The 26022-nt window shown below is 42.5% G+C and overlaps 1 protein-coding gene across 1 annotated transcript in view; it reads right to left on the reverse strand.

Annotated features, from left to right (window-relative positions):
- Positions 1 to 26022, reverse strand: part of ST8SIA1 (ST8 alpha-N-acetyl-neuraminide alpha-2,8-sialyltransferase 1) — a gene marked incomplete at its 5' end in the record, with an annotated part of 139081 nt that overhangs the window by 89460 nt on the left and 23599 nt on the right. The window contains one exon of the mRNA XM_084279383.1: positions 11978 to 12122. Within this exon, the coding sequence (XP_084135509.1) occupies positions 11978 to 12122 (145 nt within the window). The remainder of the gene's footprint in view (positions 1 to 11977; positions 12123 to 26022) is intronic.

A 26022-nucleotide genomic window follows, 5' to 3' on the forward strand; every position in this document is an offset into this window, starting at 1 on the left:
GTTCTTTACTTAGGCAATTCCCATGCCAGAGAATGAAGGTACCCAAATGGACCTGCATGACTTGGTGTTCCTAGGAAACATTTCAGTTCTCACAGAATTAATATTTGGGATAAAATTCAGGTAATTCCCTCATGATCAAATAAATGATCATCTGGAACCCAATGTCTTTCATCTGAACCTCTGAAATTGGAGACCATTAGCCCAGTACATTTTACACAGAAAAAAACACAGCCATTGGAGTCTGGGCTTCCATGACACAACATTCAGGTAGCTCTACTTCAGCCACCATGCTGGCACGTAGGAACCTTGAACCTCCACCTCAACCCTGGTCACAGGATTTTATAACTGACTTTCAGCTTGTGAGTCAAGGGCTCAAACAAAGAGTGTGCAGAATTGTGCTGGCAACAATGTACCTCACATGAAATAGCCTGCAGCAGTCTTCCTGGGATTGATGGATAGGATTCAAGCCAAACAGCCTGAGCCACAGTTTTGAGCTTTAAGTGTTTGTCCTTCAAATCATCTGCAAAGCCAAGTATGTGTATATGGAGGTTGCTGTTCTCCACAACATGCTTCAAGCAGCACTGCCAGCTGTCACCAGCCCCAAATGCCCATGCTTTGCAGAAGTGTCCAAGTTTTAAGGTTAAAAAACTCCTCCATACCATCTCTGCACCAGAAAGAACTATTTCTTTCTGGATTTCAAATTCACAGTTACATTGCACAAGTCCAAATTCACAAGGCTGTTAAGTGTCACATCCTGACTCCTTTCAGTGGGAAAGACACCAGTGACTTTGCCTTCGCCTGTCACTACAGACCACCCCTTTAGCCACCACACACAAACAGAGTCACTTCAGATTGGTAGTTACTGGCCTGTCAATAATCTGCAGTACTGATTCATCAAATTTCTCCTTATAGACTCTGAAAAAGCGTAAGATTTGTGGATCAGGAAGGAAAAATCAGTCTGGATTCTTAATCTCAGCGACAGCAAGTTAAATGGTACTTTGTCTGCATGTCCAGCATCACAGGATTTATCCAGTGCATCCTGACATAAGAAAACCAGTACTGTGTTATTCTCCCAATGTCCAAAATGTCATTTGGAAGCCAATGCCTGCCTCATGGGAGCCATTCAGATGATAGAAGTTGTTCCAGAAGAGAACCACAGCCCTTCCCCTCCACACCATATCAGGTTATAAGGACTGTAAATCAAACATGCCTGGCTACATAAGTCAACTCCTGAACTGTAATGCAGCAGATTTCTTATTAAATGTAAAGCTGGGCTTACACTCCCCCCTAAGCAAGAAGACATAAAGGATCTTTTGAAAGTCAGTATATAATCCTCCTACAAGATTTGTAACCGTGCTACCCCTTAATAGCTTCTGCAGTGGTATAACCTTCCTTGACTTTCTTCAAGCCTGCAGACTGTTAAGCCATGCTTTGACTGGTGTTTAGGAATACCTAAATGGGAGGAATGAGGGGCTACGTCTTTGCTGCAGGTGTAACACTTTCTGACCAAAATCTGATATCCTGCCACCCTCCAGTAAAATTGACATGAGCCATATCACGAAATCATTGCATGAACAATGAAATATTACATACTTCTATCGATTTCTACTCATGCCTCTGCCAGGTGTTAAGTGCCAGGCATGAAATGCCACCAAACATAAGCCTCAAGTATGCCAGAACCAGTATTAAGCCTATTTTAGAAGTCTTTCACCAAAATAGCTAGCTACTGAATACAGGAAGTTAATGCAATCTGATCACTGAATAATTCAAATACTGAGTCACATATACAGTAAAAAGTCTATACACTGAACAAGATTACTTTTAAAAATAAACTTGATAAATAATAAGGAAGGCTAACAGGTGGCCAGAATAAAAAGGACAAATATGACTCAAGATCTTTTGAAAGTTTATATATAATCCTCCTACAAGATTTGTAACGGTGCTACTCCTCCTTAGTAGCTTCTGCAGTGGTGCAACTATCCCTGACTTTAAGGTTAACAAATGTGACACCCATCTACAAGAAGGGCCCAAAAAAGGATCTGGGGAACTACAGGCCTGTCAATCTGACCTCGGTGGCAGGGAAGGTTACGGAGCAGATCATTTTGAGTGCCATCATGCAGCACGTACAGGACAACGAGGCAATCAGGCCCAGTCAAGATGGGTTTATGAAAGGCTGGTCCTGCTTAACCAACCTGATTTTCTTCAAGGACAAGGTGACCTACTTAGTAGATGAGGGAAAGGCTCTGGATGTTGTCTACCTACACTTCAGTAAACTCCTTGACTCTGTTTTCCACAGCATTCTCCTTAAGAAACTAGCTGCTTATGGTTTGGGCAGGCATAATCTTTGCTGGGTAACAAACTGGGCCCAAAGAGTTGCAGTGAATGGAGTTACATCTAGTTGGTGGCTGGTCACAAGTCACGCTCCTCAGGGCTCAGTTCTTTTTAATATCCTTACCAATGATCTGGATAAGGATTGAGTGCGCACCCTCAGTCAGTTTGCAGGCAACACCAAGTTCTGCAGGAGTGTTGATTTGCTGGAAGGTAGGAAGGCTCTACAGAGGAAACTCGAGAGGCTGGATCGATGGACTGAGGCCAGTTTTTTGAGGTTCAACCAGGGCAAGTGCTGGGTCCTGCATTGGAGTCACAACAACCCAGTGCAGTGCTACAGGCTGAGGGAGGAGTGGCTGGAAAGCTGCCTAGCAGAAAAGGACCTGGAGGTGCTAGTCAACAGCCGGATGAACATGAGCTAGAGTGTGCCCAGGTGGCCAAGAATATCCTGACACAAACGTGTCAGAAATGGTGCGGCCAGCAGGACGAGGGAAGTGACTGTCTCCCTATACTGGGACCAGCTGAAGGAATGGTATTTGTTTAGCCTGGAGAAAAAGAGGCAGAGGGGAGACCATACCGCTCTCTACAACTGCATGAAAGGTGGTTGTAGTGAGGTGGGGGTTGGTGTCTTCTCCCAAGGAAAAAGCAATAGGAGAAGAGCAAGTTGCTTGAACTTGCACCAGGGGAGGTTTAGATTTGGGTATTTGAAAAAATACCTTCACCTAAAGAGTTGCTAGTCATTGGAACAGGCTGCCCAGGAAAGTGGTGGAGTCACAAGTGCTGGAAGTAATTAAGAGACAGGTAGATGTAGCACTTAGTGACATGGGATAGCGGTGGACTTGCCAGTGCTAGGTTAACAGTTGGACTCGATAATCTTAAAGTTCCTTTCCAACCTAAATGATTCTAAGACTTAGACACTGACTTAAAGAAAGGTCTCACTGCACCTGTAGGTGGAAGCCTTGGTATGTAAACGAGTTCACTGTCAGAAAAAACCCTGGATGGAGAAAGAACCTCCTTTTACGTCTTATCAGTTACATAAAGCTACAATAAAGCAAACAAAACAAATCCAACTGTGCTGCCTTCAGGCAGGGCAGAAACAGCTCATTTCTATTTTTATACCCTAAGCCAAGCAGTTCCTGTGCCCTGTAGTTACTCGTAGCCATCAGAAGATTGCTGTTCCTATAGCCTCTCATCTGTGACCACTTCCTTTAATTATTCTTCTGCTTACATTTCTTGCTTATAAAGCAGCAAGTTACGTTCCCGTAAAGCAGATGAACATTGACTAAAAAGCCCGTAAAATTCCCAAGGCAGTAAGTAACACAGCCTCTCTGGCCATCTCTGCCTTCCTCTTTGGATTCAGGCTTTTTGCTCTATGATCTGTAAAATCCCACAGCACAGCATCCCTTTATCCATAGTTGTGACTTTTTGGTACCATCAAAATTGTTACTTGAAGTAGAAGATTTTCGCTGAGCGACAAATGAATAGAAACGTGCACGAGTAGGCAGTGCTGCAAGTTGCCCCTGCCTCTGCCAACAGATGTTCTTCCACAGTGTCTCCTGCCTCCCTGGTACAGCACACCACTGCTACATCCCTCAGCCTTGCCCATCTCCAGTTCTGCCAGGGCCTCTTCACACTCAGTGGTTGCTCCATGGGCAGGCCTGCATTTTGCCAGTCAGTAACTGTCCAGCCTTGGGTACCAACAGGAATTAACAAATATCCTCTTTAAAGTGTTTTCCAGATACAAAACAACTCCAAGTCCCAACACCCTCATGGCTGAATTACCCTCTTGAAAATATGTCCTTTCTGTCTTTGGTGGCTCCACAATCCCACAGGGTTTTACACTTTTTTTAGTACTGCTCACTATCCATAATGCAGAAGCTCTTCCACATCCTCATATCCCCAAAATCCCAAACAGAAGTGGGATTGGTCTGTGGGGGGTTTTAATGCCCACAGGCATAAGGGCATGTCTGGCAAAGGTACTGGTGTGTGCTTGGATCAGTGCTTGTGTTATCTAGGAAAGAGAGTGATTGATGCTCAGTCACTTTAGATTTGAAACAGAAATGTTGAGTTAGGACAGCCATTCCTCTTTCTCTCTGCCCACAGGCCAAAATGACACTTCGCAGCCAGATCTGGTCCTTCCCTTCCTCTCTGTTACATTTCAAAAGGTCAGTATCTAATTACTTGCACTGATTGAGATAAAGATGATTTGGCATGTGCATTACCACAGATAAACTCCAGAAAAATAAAGCTCACCAAATACAGCCTGCCTATGCCTGGCTGAAGACATTTTCCAAGCTCAAATACACCAAAGCACACATCTGTTGACCAACAGGGATGGAAAGCCATTCTGTGGTCTGTTTCAACTCCAACAGCAGCATGATGCCCATCCTCTAGTTAACTACTTCAAACTACACGCATTTCATCTCAGTCTTTTTAGTATAAATTTGATTTTCACCATCAGGCCTCTTTGCATCTTGTCTACATGGAGTAATTTCAGATGGACTATGGCTTTTGATTAACCGACCAGACAGAACAGATGATGCCCTATTCCAGGTCTGCTAACAGGCTGCACAAAATGGTCCAATTAGACAGTTCTTAATTAGTCAATATGGAATCAAAGGGATTTCACTTAATTAAATATTAAGCCATATTTTTTATCTCAATCACCAATGACTGAGGTTATCCATGACTGAAGGGAAGACTCATGCTCCAAAAGAGCACAATTTGTCAGGTCTCTACAGATAGCATTTCATATCCCAGCTTATGAAAGGGACTATATGATATAATTGCTTGAGTAATTCAGAAGATGTCTTTTTTAATTGCATTCCTAACATGCAGGTGTCACTTCACAAGATATTACTACCTCTTCACCTTTTAGTATTAACTTTCAATGTTTACAGTAATTAATGTTTATTACATTCCCATTTTAAATAAATATATGTAGCCCCAATCAAGAACATCGTTTGCATTACAGTATGCTCATGGAGAAAAAAGAAAAAAGAAAAGAGCGAAAGCAAGGAAGAAAAGGGACAGCACCCAGAAATTCCTACAAATTCTAATTAAATGGCTCAAAAGAAGACAGGGAGGTGTTATTTAGACAATAATATTAATGGAAGTAAATGTAAGAGTTGCTGAATACATTTTAGGTCTGCAGGCACTTTGTGCCCCTACCCAAGACATCAAGGAAAGAAAAATCGGGACACACAGAATAGCAAATATTTCAATGTATTTCTCCAAGCAGCTATTAATTACAGAGCTTTACTCAGAACAGAGTACTTCAGGAGCTTAGATTGGTAGCAAAACTTAACAGAGCACTTTCAAAGTCAACACTGAAGGCAACAATCCATGCCACCTGGCAACACTGCAGTGGAACAAATCCTAAACCCATTCATTTCAGGTGGTTTCCCATTTTACAGGCAATTCTTGGATCACCTGGGTCCAAAATCAGTCCAAAACACACACAGCATTTGCTCTAAGCAAGTCAACACTGTACTCTTAACATGTAGCTTCCCATTTCACCCTGCATCATGCAGCAGCCACGCTCCTACCTAACCCTTCCCAATACTTGCTGCTCCTAGATCTCACTTTTTATTTGAATCAAAACCTCTCATTTCCCTCCTCAGGAGGTGTTTTTCCTGTAATCCTCACCATGCAAAAAAGGGGAAGAGCCTGCAGACTACACCAAACCCCCTTTGCAAATCCGATTTCCCCAAAATAACTACAAATTACTAGCTGTGAGCTATAGCCTTAAGAACAGAGAAGGATGTGATAAAATATATGGCCAAATGAGGAAATGTTGTGAGCAGCCAAGAATAATTAAAGATCCCATAATCTAGCAGGTATCCTGAATAAAAACCACAATTCACATAACACAACTGTAAAACCTTTCTCTGTTACCCAATAAAACATTTACCCCAATAACCCAGAAAAGGTCAGAGAAAACCTCCATCGCTCGCTTACAAGTAGCACGATTAAATTTTCACTGTCTTTGATATAAAAGAACATAAACTCTAAAGAATAATTTGAAAAATACTGCCTTTCTCCTGATCACAAGGTATCCAGAAACAGCTGCCAGCTCTCCCAAATTTATCTGTGGCTAGAAGCTATTTCCTTTGGATTTCTCAAACACTATTTGTGATGACTACTCATGTAAACTCATCGCAAATAGCCATTCTAGCTGACAGCATTTTGCAGGTGAAACTTTAGAAGGGATTTGAGCAGCTGGGGAACAATATTTTAGTAATTTGAAATCATTTACTGGTACTGAAAGTGTCTAATTGCTTCAAGTGAAATACAATAAAACCAGAAAATTTTTCAATGAGTTATTCTGTCAAATTAAAAAGTTGAAGCTTAGCACTTGAAATTTCTCTTGAAATATATTCATTCCTCTAACCTCCAAAGTAATACTTTACATGGCAGAGTGAAAAGCTCCACTTGATTTAACTATTTCTTTAACCCTCTGGTGGGAGAGGAAAGGAGACGTCAGAAATTCATCTCAGTTCTTCCTTACTACAAGCTTTTGCCAACAAGCAACAAAAATCCATTATTTGCACAGACAGCTAAATACTGATGGGGTTGTTTTTACCTCTAATTATAGTTTGAAAATTGCTTTTGAAACTGGAGAAGGAGTACAAACCAGAAGGAAGAAGAACAAAATTATTTCAGAAAATGTTTGAAACCAGGGGCTTGTTTTTTTCCCCCTCTAACTCAAAAGCAGATGAGTGTTAGTTCACATTTCTCTCACATGGTTTTGAGTTATATCCCAGCTATTCATGTGGTTACATCACATTTACTCATAGCATCTAAAAATTACTGCAGGAATATATGGAAGTCTGGTTTCTTCCATTCTAGTTAAACAGTAAAGGGTGGAAAATGCTAGTCATGCCTTCTGTCATGCCTCAATGCAATGTAACATGACTGGAGTTAAAGGCTAAACTTCCCGGCTGAAGAGTAAGGAGGGTGTACATCTCTGTCCTGTCAGGGACAGGACTCCTGAACACCAATACATGGTTCTATTTTCTGTATAACAGTTGGACAACAATGGAGAGGAAACATTTTTACAAGCTCCCTGTGGCCTTTAGGGGCCAACCTGAGGCACAGCACCTGGGCTATTCAGTGCTTTATCCAGCCATGTGGCTGAGCTCAACTGTAGTAGGGTCTCCTGCATCTCTGAACTCTCAGTGGCCCCAAGTACACACTAAAATTACTGGCTAACACTGAAAATTCAAGACTACATGAAAAGCTTTAGAGAAGTAGTAGGTATGCAGTAGGAATAGCCTCTCACTGTTAGTGACACAGTGGTCTGGGTTGGAAGGGACCCCAAGGATCATACAGTTCCAACCCCCCTGCCACAGGCAAGTCCACCAACCTCCAGGCCTGGATCTACACAAGGTTGCCCAGGGCCCCATCCAACCTGGCCTTGAACACCTCCAGGTATGGTGCACCCACCCACTCTCTGGGCAGCCTGTTCCACCACCTCACCATTCTCTGTAAAAATTTCCCCCTAATATCTAACCTAAACCTTCCCTCCTTTAGCTTTAATCCATTCCCCTTTGCTCTGCCATTGTCTATCCTTTTAAACAGTTGATTAACTTAATATTAAACTACACTTACAGGTAGACTCCACATTTTTTGTCTCCTAAGAGTGGGAAATGAGACTGTAGATCACAGCAAGTAATACAACAAAGCTACTGTCAAGAAATGTTTGGTGTTAATTGAAATGACACTCCATTATCACAGAGGGGGTTGGAAGGGACCTCCAGAGATCATCACATCCAACCCCCCCAGCCAACACAGGTTCCTTACAACATAAAACAGCTCCAGGCAATGCTACTGTAGTATGTGTGCTGGGAAATGAGATGTAGGTGAGATGCCCACCCTCACTGCACACAAGGCCATCTTCCATGATGAGTCACATCCTGCTTCACATCTTCTCCTGATCATTAGGTACTGACAGTGAACCACTAGTAGTTTCTCTCCAGGGTGGGAAAGATGGTGCAGTCTATGTAGTATTTTGGTGATATTTAAAAAAAAAAAAATAATTCTTGAAATCAGGGGGGAAATGACTCTAAGGGAGGGGAGACTAAGAGGAGCCATTTCCAGCAGCTGCAATTGTTGTTTCATGCAGAACTCTGCAACTTCGTATTTTGCTCTCAAACTGAAATGAAACACTGAATGACTATTTCCATATAAAAGTTTTATTCTTCTCCAGATTTCTCCCTTAGCCAATCAAAAGTTTAAAAAAAAAATAAAAAAGAGGAAGGATATAATCTAGTGGAGTCTGAGCAGAAAAAAAGCTAGCAATGGAAGTGATTCAAATAAAAAAAAGAAACCCAAGAACCCACAACAGTTGAATTATTGCATTCAAAAAATGGTCAAATGAAATGTTGTAACAGCACCACAACCTTTTAACCTTTCCACTTCAAAGAAAAATTGAAAAGCCAATGAACTGCTACTAAATTTATATTTTGATGAAATAGCATTTTTATTGGAAAAGCACTCCATCTGTAAATGTTGAACCAGCTGTATATTTACAGATTACTCACAAGAAAAAAATACTCTATTTTGTATTGTTCACATTCAAAAGTAAGTGAAATTCTACATACCACGTTCTGACATACATACATCATTTCTGTGTAAGTCTCCGTTGAGGCACAGCCAGCTTACTCTATGCCAAAAAATACAGCAAGTTTCCCATTTACTTTTGAGTTCCTTTATCCTGTAAGTTAATAGCTGGTTCAGGACAGAAATCTTCTGCAAGCACGAAATGGCTTAAGCCCAACAGATTGATGTGGATGGAGACTTTTTTATTTATTCCGGAGGAAATATTTTCTCGGTTACACCAACATAGCTGTGGTCCTTTACATTCCTGCTACATCCCATGAGGATTTCAGAGTAGTGCCCATATTTTATGAGTGATTTTAAGCTTCTGGATACTTTTGAAAGGAATATTCATCTTCACAAAAATCACTTGCCAGTTGCTAGCAAGCTAATAGACATAATTTTTCAAAGCAGAAGCCTGAAAAATTTAGGCGAGCATTTTTCTCGAAACAATGAGAGGTAGAAAAATACTTCTCTTAAGGATTTCCTGCAAATAAATCTTCCTAAGCTTTTAAGGCTAGCAGGATTTCATCTGATAAAGGTTCACAAAATTCCTCTGGGAATAACACATCAAGTTGGAGGCAGTAGTACTTGCAAGAAAAGGGGGAGTAGTAGTGAGCAGCACCTGTCAGAAATGAACTGACCGTCAACTCACTAAATGAACAGCACTTCTGGCACTGGCCCTAGAGCTGCTTTCTAGCATTGTTCTAGGTTGGAACATCATAAAAGTTCACCTTTTCCACCAGCACCCCTGTAACAGGATCTAGCCACCCTCTTTGCAGCCTGCTTGGCAAGCTTAAGGGACACTGATGTCCTAACTCCTTAGCTTGTGTTTCCCCTCAGCAGTTTGTGTCTCCTGGGCTTCCCAGATCCTTTCTCTTACTCCAGCCAATTGATAAACTTCAAAGATAGGGCTTGGGAGCCTGGGAAACACTCTAGTTCTCAAGACCATGATTCCTTTCTAGCTAGCAATCACCCCTCTGAAGGAGGAGGTACTGTGCTATTTTCTGCGAGAGGAAATAGGATACCACTGTGTCCAGGCACACTGCTGCTAGGTTTTAATCCAAATCTGAAATCCCAAATCCAACACAAAATAGCCAACCTCCTGTGCCAGCCCCAGTAGGGCTTTTCTGAAGCATCTGAAAGGACATTCACATTTTGAGCAGTTGCTGCCAACATCTTTGTGCGGTACAAAGTTCACAGCTTGGACAGGATTTCAGTTTTCTCCAATAACCAGTGCAATAACGAAGCAACAAATCATACTAATCTTAATAAAAAAAGATTTACAGCTGCTACTCTGCAACACACCATAAACTTTCTACCAGTCTCAAAGGCAGTGAGAGAAAATTCACTCTAACCAGGCAGCCTTGTGCTGGTTTCAGCTGAGATAGAGTTAATTTTCTTCCTAGCAGCTGGCATCGTGCTGTGTTTTGGATTTAGAATGGGAACAATTTTGATAACACACTGACTGTTTTAGTTGTTGCCAAGCAGTCAAAGATTTTCAGCTGCTCATACTGGCCTGCCAACAAGGTCGGAGGGGGACACCTGGGAGGGGACACAGCCAGGAGAGCTGGCCCAAACTGGCCAAAGGGATATTCCATACTGTATGATGTCATAGTCGGTATATAATGGGGGGGAGTTGGCTGGAAGAGGGGCAGCTCAGGAACTAGCTGAGTGAGCACTGATGACAGGTGGTGAGCAACTGTGCTGCACATCACCTGTTTTGTATATTCTCTTATTATTTTTATTACTCTCTTCCTTTTCTGGCCTATTAAACTGTCTACCTCAACCCACGAGTTTTAACTTTTTCTTTTCAAGTCTCCCCACCATCCATCCCATTCCTGGGAGGACAGCAAGTGAATGGCTGTGCGGTCGTTTTAGCTGCCTGCTGGCTTAAACCACAAGAAGTCCCTTTCCAGCTGCACTGCAAGAAAAAACACTCTCCATGCACAATTCAGCATCTACTTGTTTGTTGAGCTTGCAGGGACCCAGCAGCTGGGGAGCAGCCTAGGGGACGCAGAGGTCCATTAACAGGTTCATTGCAAGAGGCACAGCAAAGTGACAGCTGGCACTTTAAACAAGACACAGCTCCTCTGGATGACGTCTTAACACTCCTCTTCATCATTTGCCCCCTCACTCTCTCCACTAAAGGAAACTCAAAGTCATAACTCTGTTGTTGAGATCTGGAAACTACTTAAAAAAAAAAAAGAAAAGTAACTTTGTTGCTATTTTATTTGCAGGATAAGTCTAACAAATAAGAACTCTGCTATATGTTTAACTGAAACAGCAGCAAATGCAAGGCCCAGTGTGAATGACTCAACACTGACTGGAAGGCTTAATAAATACCTATTTAAGAAATTAAAATAACATGTAAATCATTTAATACATACAGATAATTAAATAGGTAGACACAGAAAACATCTCCCACAAACAAAATTCAATTAACTCATTCTATAAGATCATATATTAATTACAAGAGGCTTAGATTAGTATTACAAATTCCGAGGACTACACTTAACCCAGAACACCTTTGCTGAACAACAACAAACTACTTCGAATAATCAAAACACAGCAACAACCCACAAAGTCAAGCTGTCAGCTGCTGTTATTTGGCTCACATTACTTGCCATCAATAAACCTCATTAACTTGGAAGTCAGTCAGACACCTTCACACAAAGCACTGCCACACCTTAGCTAAACAGGTCCGAGCTGAAGCAAAACTAGATGAGGGATCATGCTCCAAGTGTGCCTGATCACCGGCTGAAACACACAAATCACCTTCTTAAAACAGCTGGAACTTAGAATTTTAAAAATCATGATGGGTGGCCCAATCTCATCCCTTGTGTACCTGGAAAGTGGCCAGGGAAATAGTAACACACAGGCAAACATAATTTGCAGAACACAAAAGTGAAAAAGCAGAGGAGGCTGTTTTGTACTGAGCAATGAAGACACAATTTCTCGATGAGCATTTAGCCCACTTATAGTCATTTATAGCATGTTACCATTTAGTACTTTAATACTTAAAGTGAGAAGAAAAAAGGTTACTGACCTGTGGGAAAAGAGAGTAAGTTGCATTGTCAATAGTGAAAGAATATAAAAATTCCCCATCAAACCAGAGGTTCTTTCCCATGGGGGAATTCAGCTTTGTCATAGCAAAGAGCTGCCCAGGATCACAGCATTCTTCCAGTAGTTTCCTAGTGAAGGCAAACAAAAGAGAAAAAGCCATGTTAATCAGAGCCCTGGCACACCTTCACCAACAGCACCCCTCACACCTGAGACTCCATTGCTCTCAGATGCTCCCCAGTAAACCATTTATCTTCCCGGCCAGCCGATGAACCATGGGTTACTCCATTACTTACAGAAGGGCCAGAACACCTGGTTTCATTTCAGAAAAATCTTGGAAATAGACAGTAAAAAAATTTAATTCTCCATTGATTTTTGAACGGCATAGAAACTGAATCAAGATTCAGCAAAAGAAACTCCATCCTTTACGATACATGCTAATAAATAAAAAACTAGTCTCCAACAGAAATCAGAGCAGCTCCTTTGAAAATTAAATCCAAGGTATATGAAAATTCAGTATGAAACCTTATTCACCAAGAGCAGGCCTCCTAAAGCCCCACAGTTACATAACTTAAGCATGGAAAAATTTGGCATCTCACTCCAGTTACTGAATATCTTTGTATTACGTTCACAGCAGTATTAGAGCCTGCCTTCTAACTGAGTCCAACTTGAGTCATCCCAGTATGATTGAGATATATATATATATTTAAAAATATATATATAGGATATTATACTTCTTGTTTCCTTGCAGAAACTACAGATCCTCTTACAAATTCATTTCCCAAAAATAGTTATTACACAGCTTGAGCAAAGATTTGAGAGGTAGTTGGAGGCTGTTTCAAGCAAAAATTCCGTATCACAGCAAACTCGGAAATTAATATCCTAAAATATAGAAAGATGAAAAGCTCTAGACATCTGCAAAGCAGGAATATCCTATCTTATCAAAGCCTGCTTAGGAATAACTCTCTATAGGAAGGGTGATGCTCAAATTAGCTTTCATATGTAATAGATGCATGTAAAATATACATTGCATTGCAGTATACTAAATACATTGATATTATGATGTTTCTTATTTAAAGGGAATCCTAAGGAGACTAGTGTCACGTCCAGTGGCTGCATAAGAGCTGCAAGCAGCAGACAGTAAAACATCAGTTATTAGTGACTACTTAAATGTTTGATAGAGCTGTTCTTCTCTGTGAAAGAGATTTTATTCAGAACCAGGAAGTCATTCACAGAAATGTTTGCGCGGGGGGGAGGGGGGGGATTTTTCAAAGTTTTACAGTGATTTTTCTCCTCTAAAAATTTGTATTTAAAAAAAAATTCAAAAACAATAATTTCCCCACTCAAAAATTGATTTTGCTGTAAGTTAATCGTTTTTTGCAACCATATGAACACTGTTTTCTACACACACTTCAATTGAAAATTTGCTGCAAACTGCAGTGTGGAATTGTTGTAATATTAACAGAAGAGGAAAGAGTCTGAAAACCTTACACGGCGAGCAGAAAACGTAGGGGTGTTAGTCCTGCTCCCCCCAGGGGAGGTTCTGTGATTTGCTCTGGTTCAGCTCCAGGGCAGCGCTGCCCCCACTGATATCCCTGGGACCCGGCGAGTCTTCCTCACATGGAGGAAGGCTCTCAAGTGACAGCAAGGAAGCAAGCGTGGGGAAGCTGGATTGATGGAAGGTCTGCTCCTCTCCTAACACAGGTACCTAGGAGCAGCCTTTGCACAGGAGTTGCAGGCAGATGTAACCATTGAAAGGAAGCAAATCACACAAGGTAACTGGATATCACGTTTCTATTTCAGTCAAGAGTCAGCTGCTCCGAAGAGGGACCAGGAAAGCTCTCCAGCTCTCCTCCAGGAAAGCTCTCCTCCTGTACCAGGCTGAGCAGCCCAGCCTCTACGTCCCCACAGGCAGCCAAACAGGAGAGTGACTTTGTTACAAAGACTCAATCAGTATCTGACAGGGTGCTTCATGGCTCAAAATTCCACTATTTTGTCCATTTGACACCACAGCACTGCAGAGCACAAGGCTCCACCACACACCCAGAACTCCTGTGGTGAGGGGGCGACAGGGCTCGTATCGGCCGAGCAGGCCGCGGCTCAGATGGAAGCGCTACGAGCACTAACTGGTTTCCTTTTCTTTTGTTTTGTTTTTTTTAATATATACCATAAGACAACCCCGAATTAATCAAGTCTAGAGAAAACTGCCTCTAGATCTGGACCCCACAATCCAAGGAAGATGCAAGACAGACTGGAGAGGCTCCAAAGGGGGGCCATGACAACGATCAAAGGGCTGGGAAACCTGCCCTCTGAGGAAGGACTTAGGAAACTATCTCTTTTCTCCCTGCTGAAGACAAGGCCCAGGGGAGACCTCATCACAGATTTCTAGTACTTGAAGAAGAGTTATAAAGAGGATAGAGGCTCTCTTTTCATAAGGAGCCACATGGAGAAGACAAGGGGCAATGGGTACAAGTTGCACTTGTACAAAGGGACAAGATGCTAGTTCCCACAAAAGGTTAGAACAGGTGATAGTTTGAGGTCCCTTCCCACCATGGTGTTTCTGTGATTCTGTATTCCCTTATACTGCCCGTTGCAGAGCTGGTTTGCCTCTCTCTGAGCAGAACAATGCATTTGCCAAAGCAGTAATTTCCATTCCTAGAAAAACCCACAGAAGAGCTTTGCATCATCCTCCTGCTGATGCCAAAGTCAAGCCTTCATCACAGAAGTGTGAAAATCAAATTAGAAGGAATTTGAAATCTCTTACCAAATAACCTTTGCAAAACAGTTTATAACCTGCATGGAATGTTATATTGTTCCAAATAAAAGATTTGAGATTGGAGATATTTTTTGCTGTCCACAAACTCCAGTTTGCAGCCTTTGCAAAATTATTCGTCCATCAAGTGGAAAGTAAATAATTTTTGCCTACCTTTCCCCTCCTTTTCTTTGCATTTTCTATCTCCACTGCAACTTTTTCAAGAAAGCATAAGGTAATCCAAGATCAGCTGGAGCCTGAACTCTACATACAACTGTACAACAAAATTCAAATTTCCAAGTGAAATCTTGGAACTCCCACCTTTTCTGGAAGTCTGGTCTGAGCAAGAAGCATTAAAAAGTCACAGATAACTCAGTGGAAAAGTATTTAGGGAATATTTATATTAATGCATCTTTCCTGAGGATGAGCTAAGAAACAGCTCTTTGTACAATTCCTCCCTCCGCACCTCCATATATTAGAATATATATATTATATATTAGAATGTATATTTATTAGAATACATATATATCAAAATATATATTTTTATATATATTAGAATATATATATATATATATATATATATATATATATATATATATATATATATAAAAATCTTCCAGTTCCTATTGAATCCTTCATTCATAAACCTAGCATGAAAAGCAGTAGGTGCCTCCTGGCAAATCCACAGATAGGCAATTCACTGGTTCAAGTATGTACCTGTATGCATTAGCCCATAAATCTTGTGCACTCACACGTGCTTTCTGTCAGAAGAGAATAATTATTAAAAGACATTATTCAGTCTCTCTTTCTGATCCAAATCCCAAAATTATAATGTGAGAAAAGCTCCACAAGAAAATGGGCATTAGAAAGCAGAACAGATTCAAAGGTGAACATAAAGCAGGGTACTTTGCAGGATCAGGGAGTCTGAACTGATTTGCTGAGCTTGACTGAATCTTACAGCTAAAAATTTACAGTAGAATTTGCAAAACAGCAGCAGCTTTTAGCCAAGGATTACAACTCACTGCAAGCATTCATTCACTCCCAGGACATAAAAAACATACCTTTGACTCAAAGTTATCTCCAATTCCGAGGAGACGTGTATGAGAAGAATTAAATAACTTCAGTATCGGTATTGAAAGGCACTGGGAGCCCTCAGATCTGAGAGCACTTGAGGGACAAATCCCACTTGTGAGAGAAGCAGGAGAAAAGTTACTTTGAAAACCTCGCTTCAGACCTTCAGTTTTCAGGGGGAATTGGGCGCTGGGCAGGTGATGAATGGCAAGGCAGCACTCGCACTCAAGTGGCTCCACACATCAACTCAAGCAGCAACCTGTGTACAAGGCGGGAGCCAGGCGGCAGCTCCCAGGCATTAGCCATATCCCCGCGACACGCTACCCACAGACATCAGAGAGGAATAGTTGGTGCTGAGGATCCTACATCCACGTTACCATATTTCCATGGGATTCACTACAAACTCTGGTCTGGTTCCACGAAAAGCCTGTAAGCAGCTGTAGCACTCCAAGTGTGTTTACTGAGGTGCAGTAACTGGGGACCATCAGATTTGCCTCTAAAAGCCCACTTCTGACCAAAGTGCTATTACAGGCACAGCCTTCCCCATATAAAAGCAGAGAGCAAGCCAGACCTCCTCACAAAGTCTAAATCTATATTCATACATAAAGCAGTGAAAGAGCCTGCAAAAAAATCCCAAACTACTTATTTTTCATCTTCAATTAATGAACTTTTCAGTTTGATTTCAGTTTGCAGCCAGCTAAGACTTCATCTCACCCTGCTTTGACTCAAGTCTCAGCCAATAGCTGAGTAGCTAGTTCAAACATCCCAAGTGGCTTAAAACCAGCAAATGTAACACCTAAAGCAGAAATGGGCAATTCCATAGCATGGTGTGTCAGTCACAAGCTTACAGCCCTTTAACTGTCACTGCTCCACAGGTGGAGCAGGTCCTGCCTCTCCATCCCACCACTACTCTTGAGCTCTCTTTGCCAAGGCTGCCTCATGATGCTGCACTACACAAAGCACATGAGCACTGCCAGCACTGCAAAGCGAGGCAGAGCAAAATTCCTCCTCTCAAATTTTTCCTTTTAAACCCATGCCAGATGGGATGTAGTACATCAATGAGGAAAAGATCAGATTGTTGGGAAACCACCTGTTAGGCAGCAGCAACAGGAGGGCAGCTTCATGAAGGAGGACTGAAGGCTCTACCTTGATCTTAAACGGAGCGGTGGGCAGCTGCCACATGGCACAGCACAGCACACAGGATGCAGAAGCAAGGTCCTAGGTGAGGCTGGTCAAAGCTTAATAGCCAAACTGGTGTCCTGACACTGGTAACACTACCAACACCCCTTCTTCTGCCCCAAGGGGATAGTGGTTTTACAGCAAATTCACCCCTCACAGTTGCTGAATGCTGCGCTGAGCAGGACCCAGCCCAGGTCTGCCAAGCAGTGTCCCAGGAAGAACAATGCTGCACACACAGGAGGGGGAGAGGGCAGGAAAGGCTACAGTTTGATGCTGCTCTGCAGGTCCCAGCAAGTGCCAGAGGTCCCCATGCCGGACAAGGGCATTGATTTGACAGTTGCTCAAAAATGGTAACATGAAACTCGTTATTATCGCTTCATTACAGTCTGGCTTTAATGGCAGCATTATAACAGTGACTGAGGTTCAGGTTCAAGTTGGAGACCAAAATAATTGATCAAACCAATTGCTTCAGTCAGATGCTGCTCAGCTGCCTGGATTCAGCTGGTAACACACTGGCCTACATCTGGCAACTACAAAACAGAGCAAGGAGCTCACAGCACAAGACAGCAGCACTTGGTTTGACATAAAACTCCTTTTCTTTACACTGCAGTTCACACTCTCCTCAGCTTCCCATGTTTTGCTGGGGGAGTTCAGGTTCATTTGATCCCAGAGGTAAAAAAAAAGAATCTGCCTTCAGAGTTTCAGCTGATACCAAGCCAAATCATCAGGCTTTTGCCCACAACCAGGGTTTTGTGGTGCTGCTGAAATCCTGAGTATGGGTGGCTGCGTGGGTTCGTTAGGGAAGACTTGCATAACTGCATTTCAGTGCAATTGCTTAATTGCTTTCATCTATGTACGTGTCCCCTGGTAGAGGCAGGACCACCTACCCATAGCCTTGCAGACTCCTCAGCTAAGTCAACACCTTTTTCCCAGCACATGCACGCTTGAGGGACCCTGGGTTACAGTGTCCCTATTGGAAATACCATAGGGATTAATATCCATAGTGGCTCTGGAACACAATTGGTCTGACCACCTCCAACACTGTGAGTCTCCAAATCTAATCCTGCAGTTCTCTAAATTAGGTCTCCAGCATAATGTTTCCGTAAGAACAACACATACACATGATCTTGTAAGGAGTTTTAGTGGCAGGAGACAAATATTGTTGTTTAATGGTTAAAATCTTACCCTTAATAAATTTGCACCCAGTTTAGAGTTTCAATATTTGGTATTTCAGGTTCTGGCTGATTTTTTTTAAAAATATTTTCCCCCCTTTCCTTAAGAGATCTCTTGCACCTCAAATTTGAACCACCACTCTGACAAGCGGAAAGGTCGGAGCTGCCTGATTTTTTCACTTTGTTGAACAACTTTGGATTTTTACTCCTCCTATCATTCCTGTGGCTGTTCTCTCTTTTTCAAAATCCACTTCTAAATATTCCAAGCTTGCAAATATTTCTAGGGTAGTCACCCCCTGCCAACTACAGGGATAAAATGACCTCTTTGCTATTACCCATGCATCCCACAAAGCACACAGGTCCAAGGCCAAAGCGCATTTATCTGTTTAACTATTTAGCACTCTTCTCACTGCCAGTGCTTCCCAGGATGGGCATATCCATCTGTAACCACAACCTGCACTCTGGTTTGCTCAATGTGAGGTTTCACATATGGCTCTATTGAAAATTACGAAGCTTAGCAGGAAGCCCAGGCTGCTCCGTCTCCTGGGCCTAATTCCCCTGGATTGTGCCCTGCTGCTTTTCTCATCTGAGGAATTTATCCACAATATTTTAATGTTGTCTTGCAGATAGCTGATTAAAAGAAATGCAGAGGATCAAGAATTAACCTGAGCAAGTTCACACCTGGACGCATCCTGAATTCATCCATCCAGTGACCATCACCATCCAAGAACATTTAAAAAAAAAAAAATCTAGACCCATATTGCACCTCCAACAGTAGGCAGTAGCTAATGCTCACAGCTATAACAGAGTCCTTCTATATAGAAACATAATGGCTGCACTTGTGGCCATTTTTTGCTCCAACCTGGCAGCCTGTAAATTTTATGGCTCTACAGAAGCCATTCAATAACAGTAAAATCACTGATTCAATTATAATCAGTGTGGTCACATCAGATTGTAACTGCAGTTGGAGTTTGGCTTCAGCATATTCTGTGAAAACATCATTAGCTGGGTTCAGTCAGACACATGGAATTTCTCTTTGGGAAAGAGTTCAACATAATACTTGTAAGTGGGGGTTAACTCAAAGAAGTCACTGAGGCTTTAAGGTGTTTTAAATAACTTAAAGTACACTTTCACCATGTTTAAAGTACCTCACCATTCCAGGGGTTCAAAGCGTGCTAGCCTGCATCTTGGGCAGTGCAGAAGACAGCAAGCTTAAGGAAATTGAAGGTGGAAGGCAACGGTCTTTTCGATCAGGGCAGACATCACACACATCCAACTCTTGGTTCAGACACCTAACTGCCTCTGAACCAAAGCTGTGGGTAGAACACGAGTAACCACTATGACTTTACTAGGGGTGGAAGGAAGAGGCTGTCACCCTTCTGCTCCCAGCACATGCTAAGGAATATGCTGAATGAACTCTAAGTCACACAACACACAGCCACATGGTCTCTCCTTCATATTAAAACCAGCTTCGACCTTGCCAAGTATATTGGCACCACTTCTCTTTACAGCAGACTGCACTCCACCTGAGATGAAATTTAAAACTAATTTCAGCACAACTATTCAGGAATATGATCTTAAAATTGCCTCCAAAAAACATCATGGGCAAGTACCAAAAGAATAGGAGAACAGCCAAAGCATACCAAATTAGGGGGGGGGGGGGGGGAGGGGAGGAGGGGTAGGGAGGTGGAGACAGGGAACAGTACTAGTTTAAGCTTTATGTAAAAATAGGACCTTTGCCTAAAACCAACATTTAAGTCAAGAATACATTAGTCTGCACAGGTTCATTTCTGAAAATCTCCTAGTTACCTAAGCTTGAAGAATAGGTGCAAATGCAATGAAAGAGAAGTATGAAAGAGTGGACACCGCAAAAGGGAATAGAGATAATTAGATCTACATCTCAGCTGAGCTTTCTACAATATGGTAAGATTTTATGAAGACTCAAGTCATGAGAGTTTTTCTCCTCACATTTATTATATTTTTTCTTGATATGAAACTTCCAGCCTATTCCAGTGCCCCCTAAAGTACTGCCGGGTGTCTGGACTTAAGAAGGATCGTGTAATATTTCCCCCATCTTCCTCAAGAGAGGAGAGAGATATCAGGACAATAAAAAGGTCACAGACAAAGACAAACCACCTACTGAACTGCCTGACGCTGCAAACAAAGGAAAGAGGTTGCAGAGCCCACGGATACTTCTCATAGTAAGGACAGCTCACGGAAACCACCCTCACTGGCTAGCTTAGCAGTAGGGTTGTATGTGACTTATTAAAGTAAGAAATTTTAACTATGAACCATTGGATAATTTGGAATAAATTACCAATTCAATAGTTTAGGGAGGAAATATGAAATCAAGCACTTCCATCTTTTCTGCATCCTCAATATCTTTTCCTTTAGAACTTTATTCCAGGTCTTTTTGAGGTGGCCCAAAGGGAACCAGAAGTATTTTATTTAACCTGAGAATATTTTATCTTTGGGTTTTCACCATTTATTTTAACATTACTGAACAAAACATTTGGCACCACCCACACAGTATAGTTAACAGTTCCTTTTTTGCAGGCTGCAAAAAGAATATAAAACTGTATTTTTCTCTTGTGCGTTGGGCTACCCCATCCTTGCTACCCTGTCCCAGTACAAACCAACCCTGCTGCCATGCAGTAAGCAAACTCCAAGCTGTTGGCCATTGCAGTACATCATCCTCATCTGTCATGGATTTTTTTTTTTTTTGTAATGTGCAAGTGATATCTTTTTTCTATAAATGTTCAGAGCATCACAAAAATTGTTGGGTTTTTTCCTCTTCCAAACAAAGAAAGATAGACTTAACGCTCAAAATTTTAAGTGTAACAAGTCTTTTATCCATTTTCAGAAGATGGCACTAGCAAGAGCATTACATGATGCACCTCCTACTTCCCAAAGCTTGCATCAATTCTGTTCTCCCAAAATTGAACTGTGGCTCAGCTCAGTCTCTGAATCTTCAGATGATTTTGGATTATTTCATCTCTGTCAGATTCTCTTTTCAATTTAAAGTCAAAATTTCAGTTAGCATGATGAAGATACAGTTACTTCAGTTGATTGTGTATTCTCTCTTTGAGCAAAACCCTGTATTTTAAGTAAATAAAAGGATATACTTTTCCAGCACTGAAAAACAGAAGTGATTCTTTTAATAGCATCACATCAATTTATTCCATACTGTCATTAATAATGCAAGTGCAAAGGAGGACTGAACTGTGCAACATTTAGATTGCAGAAGTACAGATGAGGCCAAACTTTGCCAGGGACTATCTTTGTCATTGAACAATGTTCATGAACTAGAAGAAGCCAAGACATTTCTCAGTGAACAGTTGTTTACCTGAATATCTGACAAGCCTAAGTTTACCTTTCCTCCTGCCAATTCTTTTACTTACAAACAGCAGATTTCATCTGGAAAGCTACTGAAACACGGAATCATTAGCATCTTCTCAGAGAAAACACATTTTTCTTCACGCAAGCTTGTTTCAAACTGCTATGCACAAAGACTGCTTATAAGCTTTGAAACACAAATTATAATATATGAATTACAGAGCAGAAATTCTAGTATTCGGTCAGATTATGTTTTTCTAAGTCTCTCCTACAGAGGTGTAACGGGCTATGTATAAACCCCCCCCCCCAAGTTGTGACTTGCAACAGCAAAACCAGTGCTGCTTTATTACTCATGCACTAAAACCTACTGGACTGCAGGATGCCTCACAGTTCTCTGCATTGTTCCCAATGAAACCCCAACGACATCTAGGAGAGACGGCAGCAGTGACATGTCGTCTCACCTAGGAATTGCGACACACAGCCGCATCCCCTTGAGGTGCGATGGATTTGAGCATGAGCTGATGGCTTCTGGGCAGTGACCAGCAGCTCAAGAGAAACTACCTCACATGATGCTGGTATTCACTGGCACTGCATCAGACTGCTCCTCTGCTTTGCTAATGCCACCACCACCAGCCGCTGATTAGGACAGTTGCAAGAGTCCATCGCAAGAAAAACACAGGGTTCATCTCCTTTCATTAGCAGTATCTGAAATGTGAACACCTCTATCCAAGTCACTCCGAGGCATCTTCATACCTATTTCCTCTCCAATGACCACAAACAGACCAACTACCTTAGATGGACACAGCTACGTTTTGTAGTTTAATTCCGATCTGTGGTCAATACAATGTTGCGGTTCAGCCCCAGGCAGCAGCTGAGCACCATAAGCTGCTTGCTCATCCCTCCACTGGAGGAGAAACAGACAGAACCCCATGGGTTGAGATGAAGACAGTTTACTGATGCAGCACCACAAAAGGGGAACAACAACAGAGCCTGTGGCAGAATGCACATACACACATGCTTGGTGATAACACAGAGCACTTTACCAACCGACGAGACGATAACACTAAGCACCGCACAACGCGACAACCAACCGAATGCCTGATCACACTGGGACTGCCCAGAGCTCTGCCAGCCAGCCTCTCCCTGACCAACCCCTTCTACGGGGGCATGATGTCACACGGTGTGGAAAACTGGGAGGCCAACTAGCTCACCTGTGCTGGCTGCTTGGGGAATTTAACACTGTCCTGGACAGAACCAGGACACACAATCTGCAAGGGAGTGACTGTAGGTCTGCCCATCTACAGCATCTCACAGAAGGATGCCATTTGCCAGCAGCCACATCTGATGGTCTCCAAGCTCTGTTCATACAGCCCTCACAGTGGGTTGTCAGAAAGATGAGATGGCACAACTGTGTGAACTGGTAATTTTGTCAGACACCATTCAGAGGCAAAGGGGAATGGGGCAGAGAAAACAGATTAATTGCTTCACGCGCTACTCTCTTCTTACTCTCCTAAACCTGGCAGGAAGAGAGCAGCTTTCACAAAGATGAGGTGAAATTAATGAATCGCTGTCTGGCAAAATAGCAGAACCATCAGCTGAGACAGAAAGTTACAATACATGACGGTGCTGCTGAAGGGAGGGAAAATGAGTTCTTACCACTTCCCTCGTTCCTTTCGGCAAACCCGCAGCTTGCTCTGCACCGCTACAAGCACAAAGAAATATTCAGCTCCAACAAGGGCACAGGATGGCTGTATTCTTCCAGGAGAAAGAGATTTCGCTAAAAATAAATCGAGCAGTTCTAATCTTACATTTGAGCTTGTAATACCTAGAGTGATGATACCTACCACCTAGATCTAAGCAGTCAATTATCACACTACAGCGATTTCTCCACCTGCTTCTGCATCGCGGATAAAAGCCCCGTAAGTATTATGTAACACCCCTCAGAGAGCCCCCATGCTCCAATCCAAGTAAGTCCTTAGGGAGTTTTTCACTAATTTGACCAGTTAAAGTCATGCCCCTCCATAGAGGGTGAACTGCTCAGAAAAATAACTGGGTTTCCTCTGTTGCACAGATTTAAACATCTTGAAGTGTCCAAAACCTGAGACCACACAAAGGGGAGAGTCAGAGTGCTTTCTGATACAAAACCTGTAGGTAATCAGCCAGCCATTGACTATACCTGTGACAGAGACAAGAAAAAAGTAGAAGTATCACATAAACAGGCTATTTGCAAAGGCAAAGCTGCATGCTTGGGGACAAGCTTGTAGCCCATCGAAGACATAGGAACAGATCTGCAATTGAAGGAAGCCCTGGTTTTGAAGACAAACATGTTGCTCTCACTTTTCAGAAACTGCTTCTGATGCTCTGCCAACTAGCAGAATGATCTGCTCTGCAAATCCGGAGGCCAAACAAAATAGGAAACCTCAGCTTTGATCTATCTCTTCTATCCAGCCACTGCTTTTCATGAAACTTGTAGGAACTAGCTAACTTGAAGACTTTTACCATTCTGTCTAATTGGGATAAAAATAGCCAATGAGACAAATGGATTATGATTGAGATTCCAGTCATGTATGTCACATTTCCCACTGACCGAGAGAAAAGGAAACAAAAAAGATTGGGGGAATCCAATAAATGCCACATAATGCCCTGTTTCAGCTTTCTTGAAAATGATATTGACAAAACTGTGTCCTTTGTTGCCCCTATATACCCAGAATTATACACCAGTCAAGCTGTAATAGTCCAATTTTGGATGAAAGCCATGATTTAATGCACTGCCAAACACTGACACTGGATGTTGCTTCCAGCCTGTGTTGCCACAACCATCAACACCACTTTTGAAAAGAGCTGACGATCAGTTCGGCCAACCAACCAGAGATATTTCTGAACTGAGTTCAGTGATCCTTCTGCGTGCTGACAGATGTCTTCTAACAAATGAAAAGGAACAGTAAAATTATCACAGATTAAACCAGAGCCATTTACCTGAAGCATATCTTGATCTTGCATTTCCACTGTTTGCGGGGACATGCTTGAAGCAGTTTTGCTAATGTGTTTTAAATCTTGCCTGAGTACTAGGTGCTATAAAATGACTTTCACTGATACAGATACTTTGTTAAATGCAGTAAGGGGATTAAGAAAGAAAAAGGAAAGGCACGTCCAATTTTAAACATCTTTTCATTAGAAGCTCCAATTCTGATTCTTCCTAAGTAGCTTTTCCTCTGGTGAAGGCATAGAAGAAAGTTAAAGAGGAATGTGAGATGACTGACATTTAATTCCAGCATATTTGAATTCTGGCTGTGGCCTGGTTGTAAAACTTACCCTTACTGTAAAATCCTTATTGAAAGGATCTCTGATTTGGAACTGAGTCTGTTCTTACAGGGAAGGTCAGCTGAGATGCTTTCATTAGTCTTTCTGTACACCTGTCTCAGTAACAAGAAGCAACGTACCCTTTGTGTCTTCACAGCTTACTCCCCTGTGGGCTCAGGGGGAAAAAATTAAAAAATCAAGGTTATTGATGCCCATCATTTGCTCTATCATGCAGAACTGGGACTCCACTATGATAAAGCAAAAGCTGAAGCAAATGCTAAGCCTGTGGCTGGACCACAGGATTTCTTTTTGCAACTCTTCTACTTCCATTCTCAGTGGCTGAGTGACAGCTATGTGTTGTATTAATTGATCCGCAATGCAGCAGCACTTAGTGGCTGAATCACAGAATCATTGAGGTTGGAAAAGACCTTCAAGATCACCCAGTCCAACCATCAGTCCAATATCACCATGTCAACTAAACCACGTCCTGGAGTGCCACATCTACCCATTTTTTGAACACCCCCAGAGATAGCAACTCCAACACCTCCCTGGGCAGCCTGTTCCAATGCCTGACCACTCTTGCAGTGAAGAGGTTTTTCCTCCTATCCAATCTGACCTCCAGTGGTGCAACTTGAACCTGTTCCCTCTTGCCCTGTCACTAGCTATTAGCGAGATGAGGTGAGCCCCCCCACCTCACCACAACCTCCTTTCAGGTAGCTGTACAGAGTGATAAAGTCTCTACTCAGCCTCCTCTCCCACAGGTTGGACAGCCACAGCTCCCTCAGCCTCTCCTCACAAGACCTGTTCTCCAGACTCCTAATCAGCCTGTTCGCCCTTCCCTGCACCCTCTCCAGCACCTTGATGCCCTTCCTCTACCACAGCACCCAAACCTGCACACAGTACTCAAGGTGCGGTCTCACTGGGGCTGAGTACAGGGGTAAGATCACCTCCCTGGTCCTGCTGGTCACACTGTTCCAGACCCAGGCCAGGATGCCGCTGGCCTTTTTGGCCACCTGGGCACAACTCCTGGCTTATGTTCAGCTGGGTGTCCATCAACACCCCCAGGTCCCTCTCTGCAGGGCAGCTCTCCAGCCACTCTGCCCCCAGCCTGTAGTGCTGTCAGGGGTGGTTGTGGCTGATGCACTGAAGCCCCATTCTACACTCAGGTAGCAATCGATCACCATGCTTCAAGTCTCAGCATTCTTCCTAAGACACTCATGC

Source organism: Gallinula chloropus (assembly GCF_964237585.1).
Source record: "Gallinula chloropus genome assembly, chromosome: 1".
In the NCBI taxonomy this organism is placed as follows: Eukaryota; Metazoa; Chordata; class Aves; order Gruiformes; family Rallidae; genus Gallinula; species Gallinula chloropus.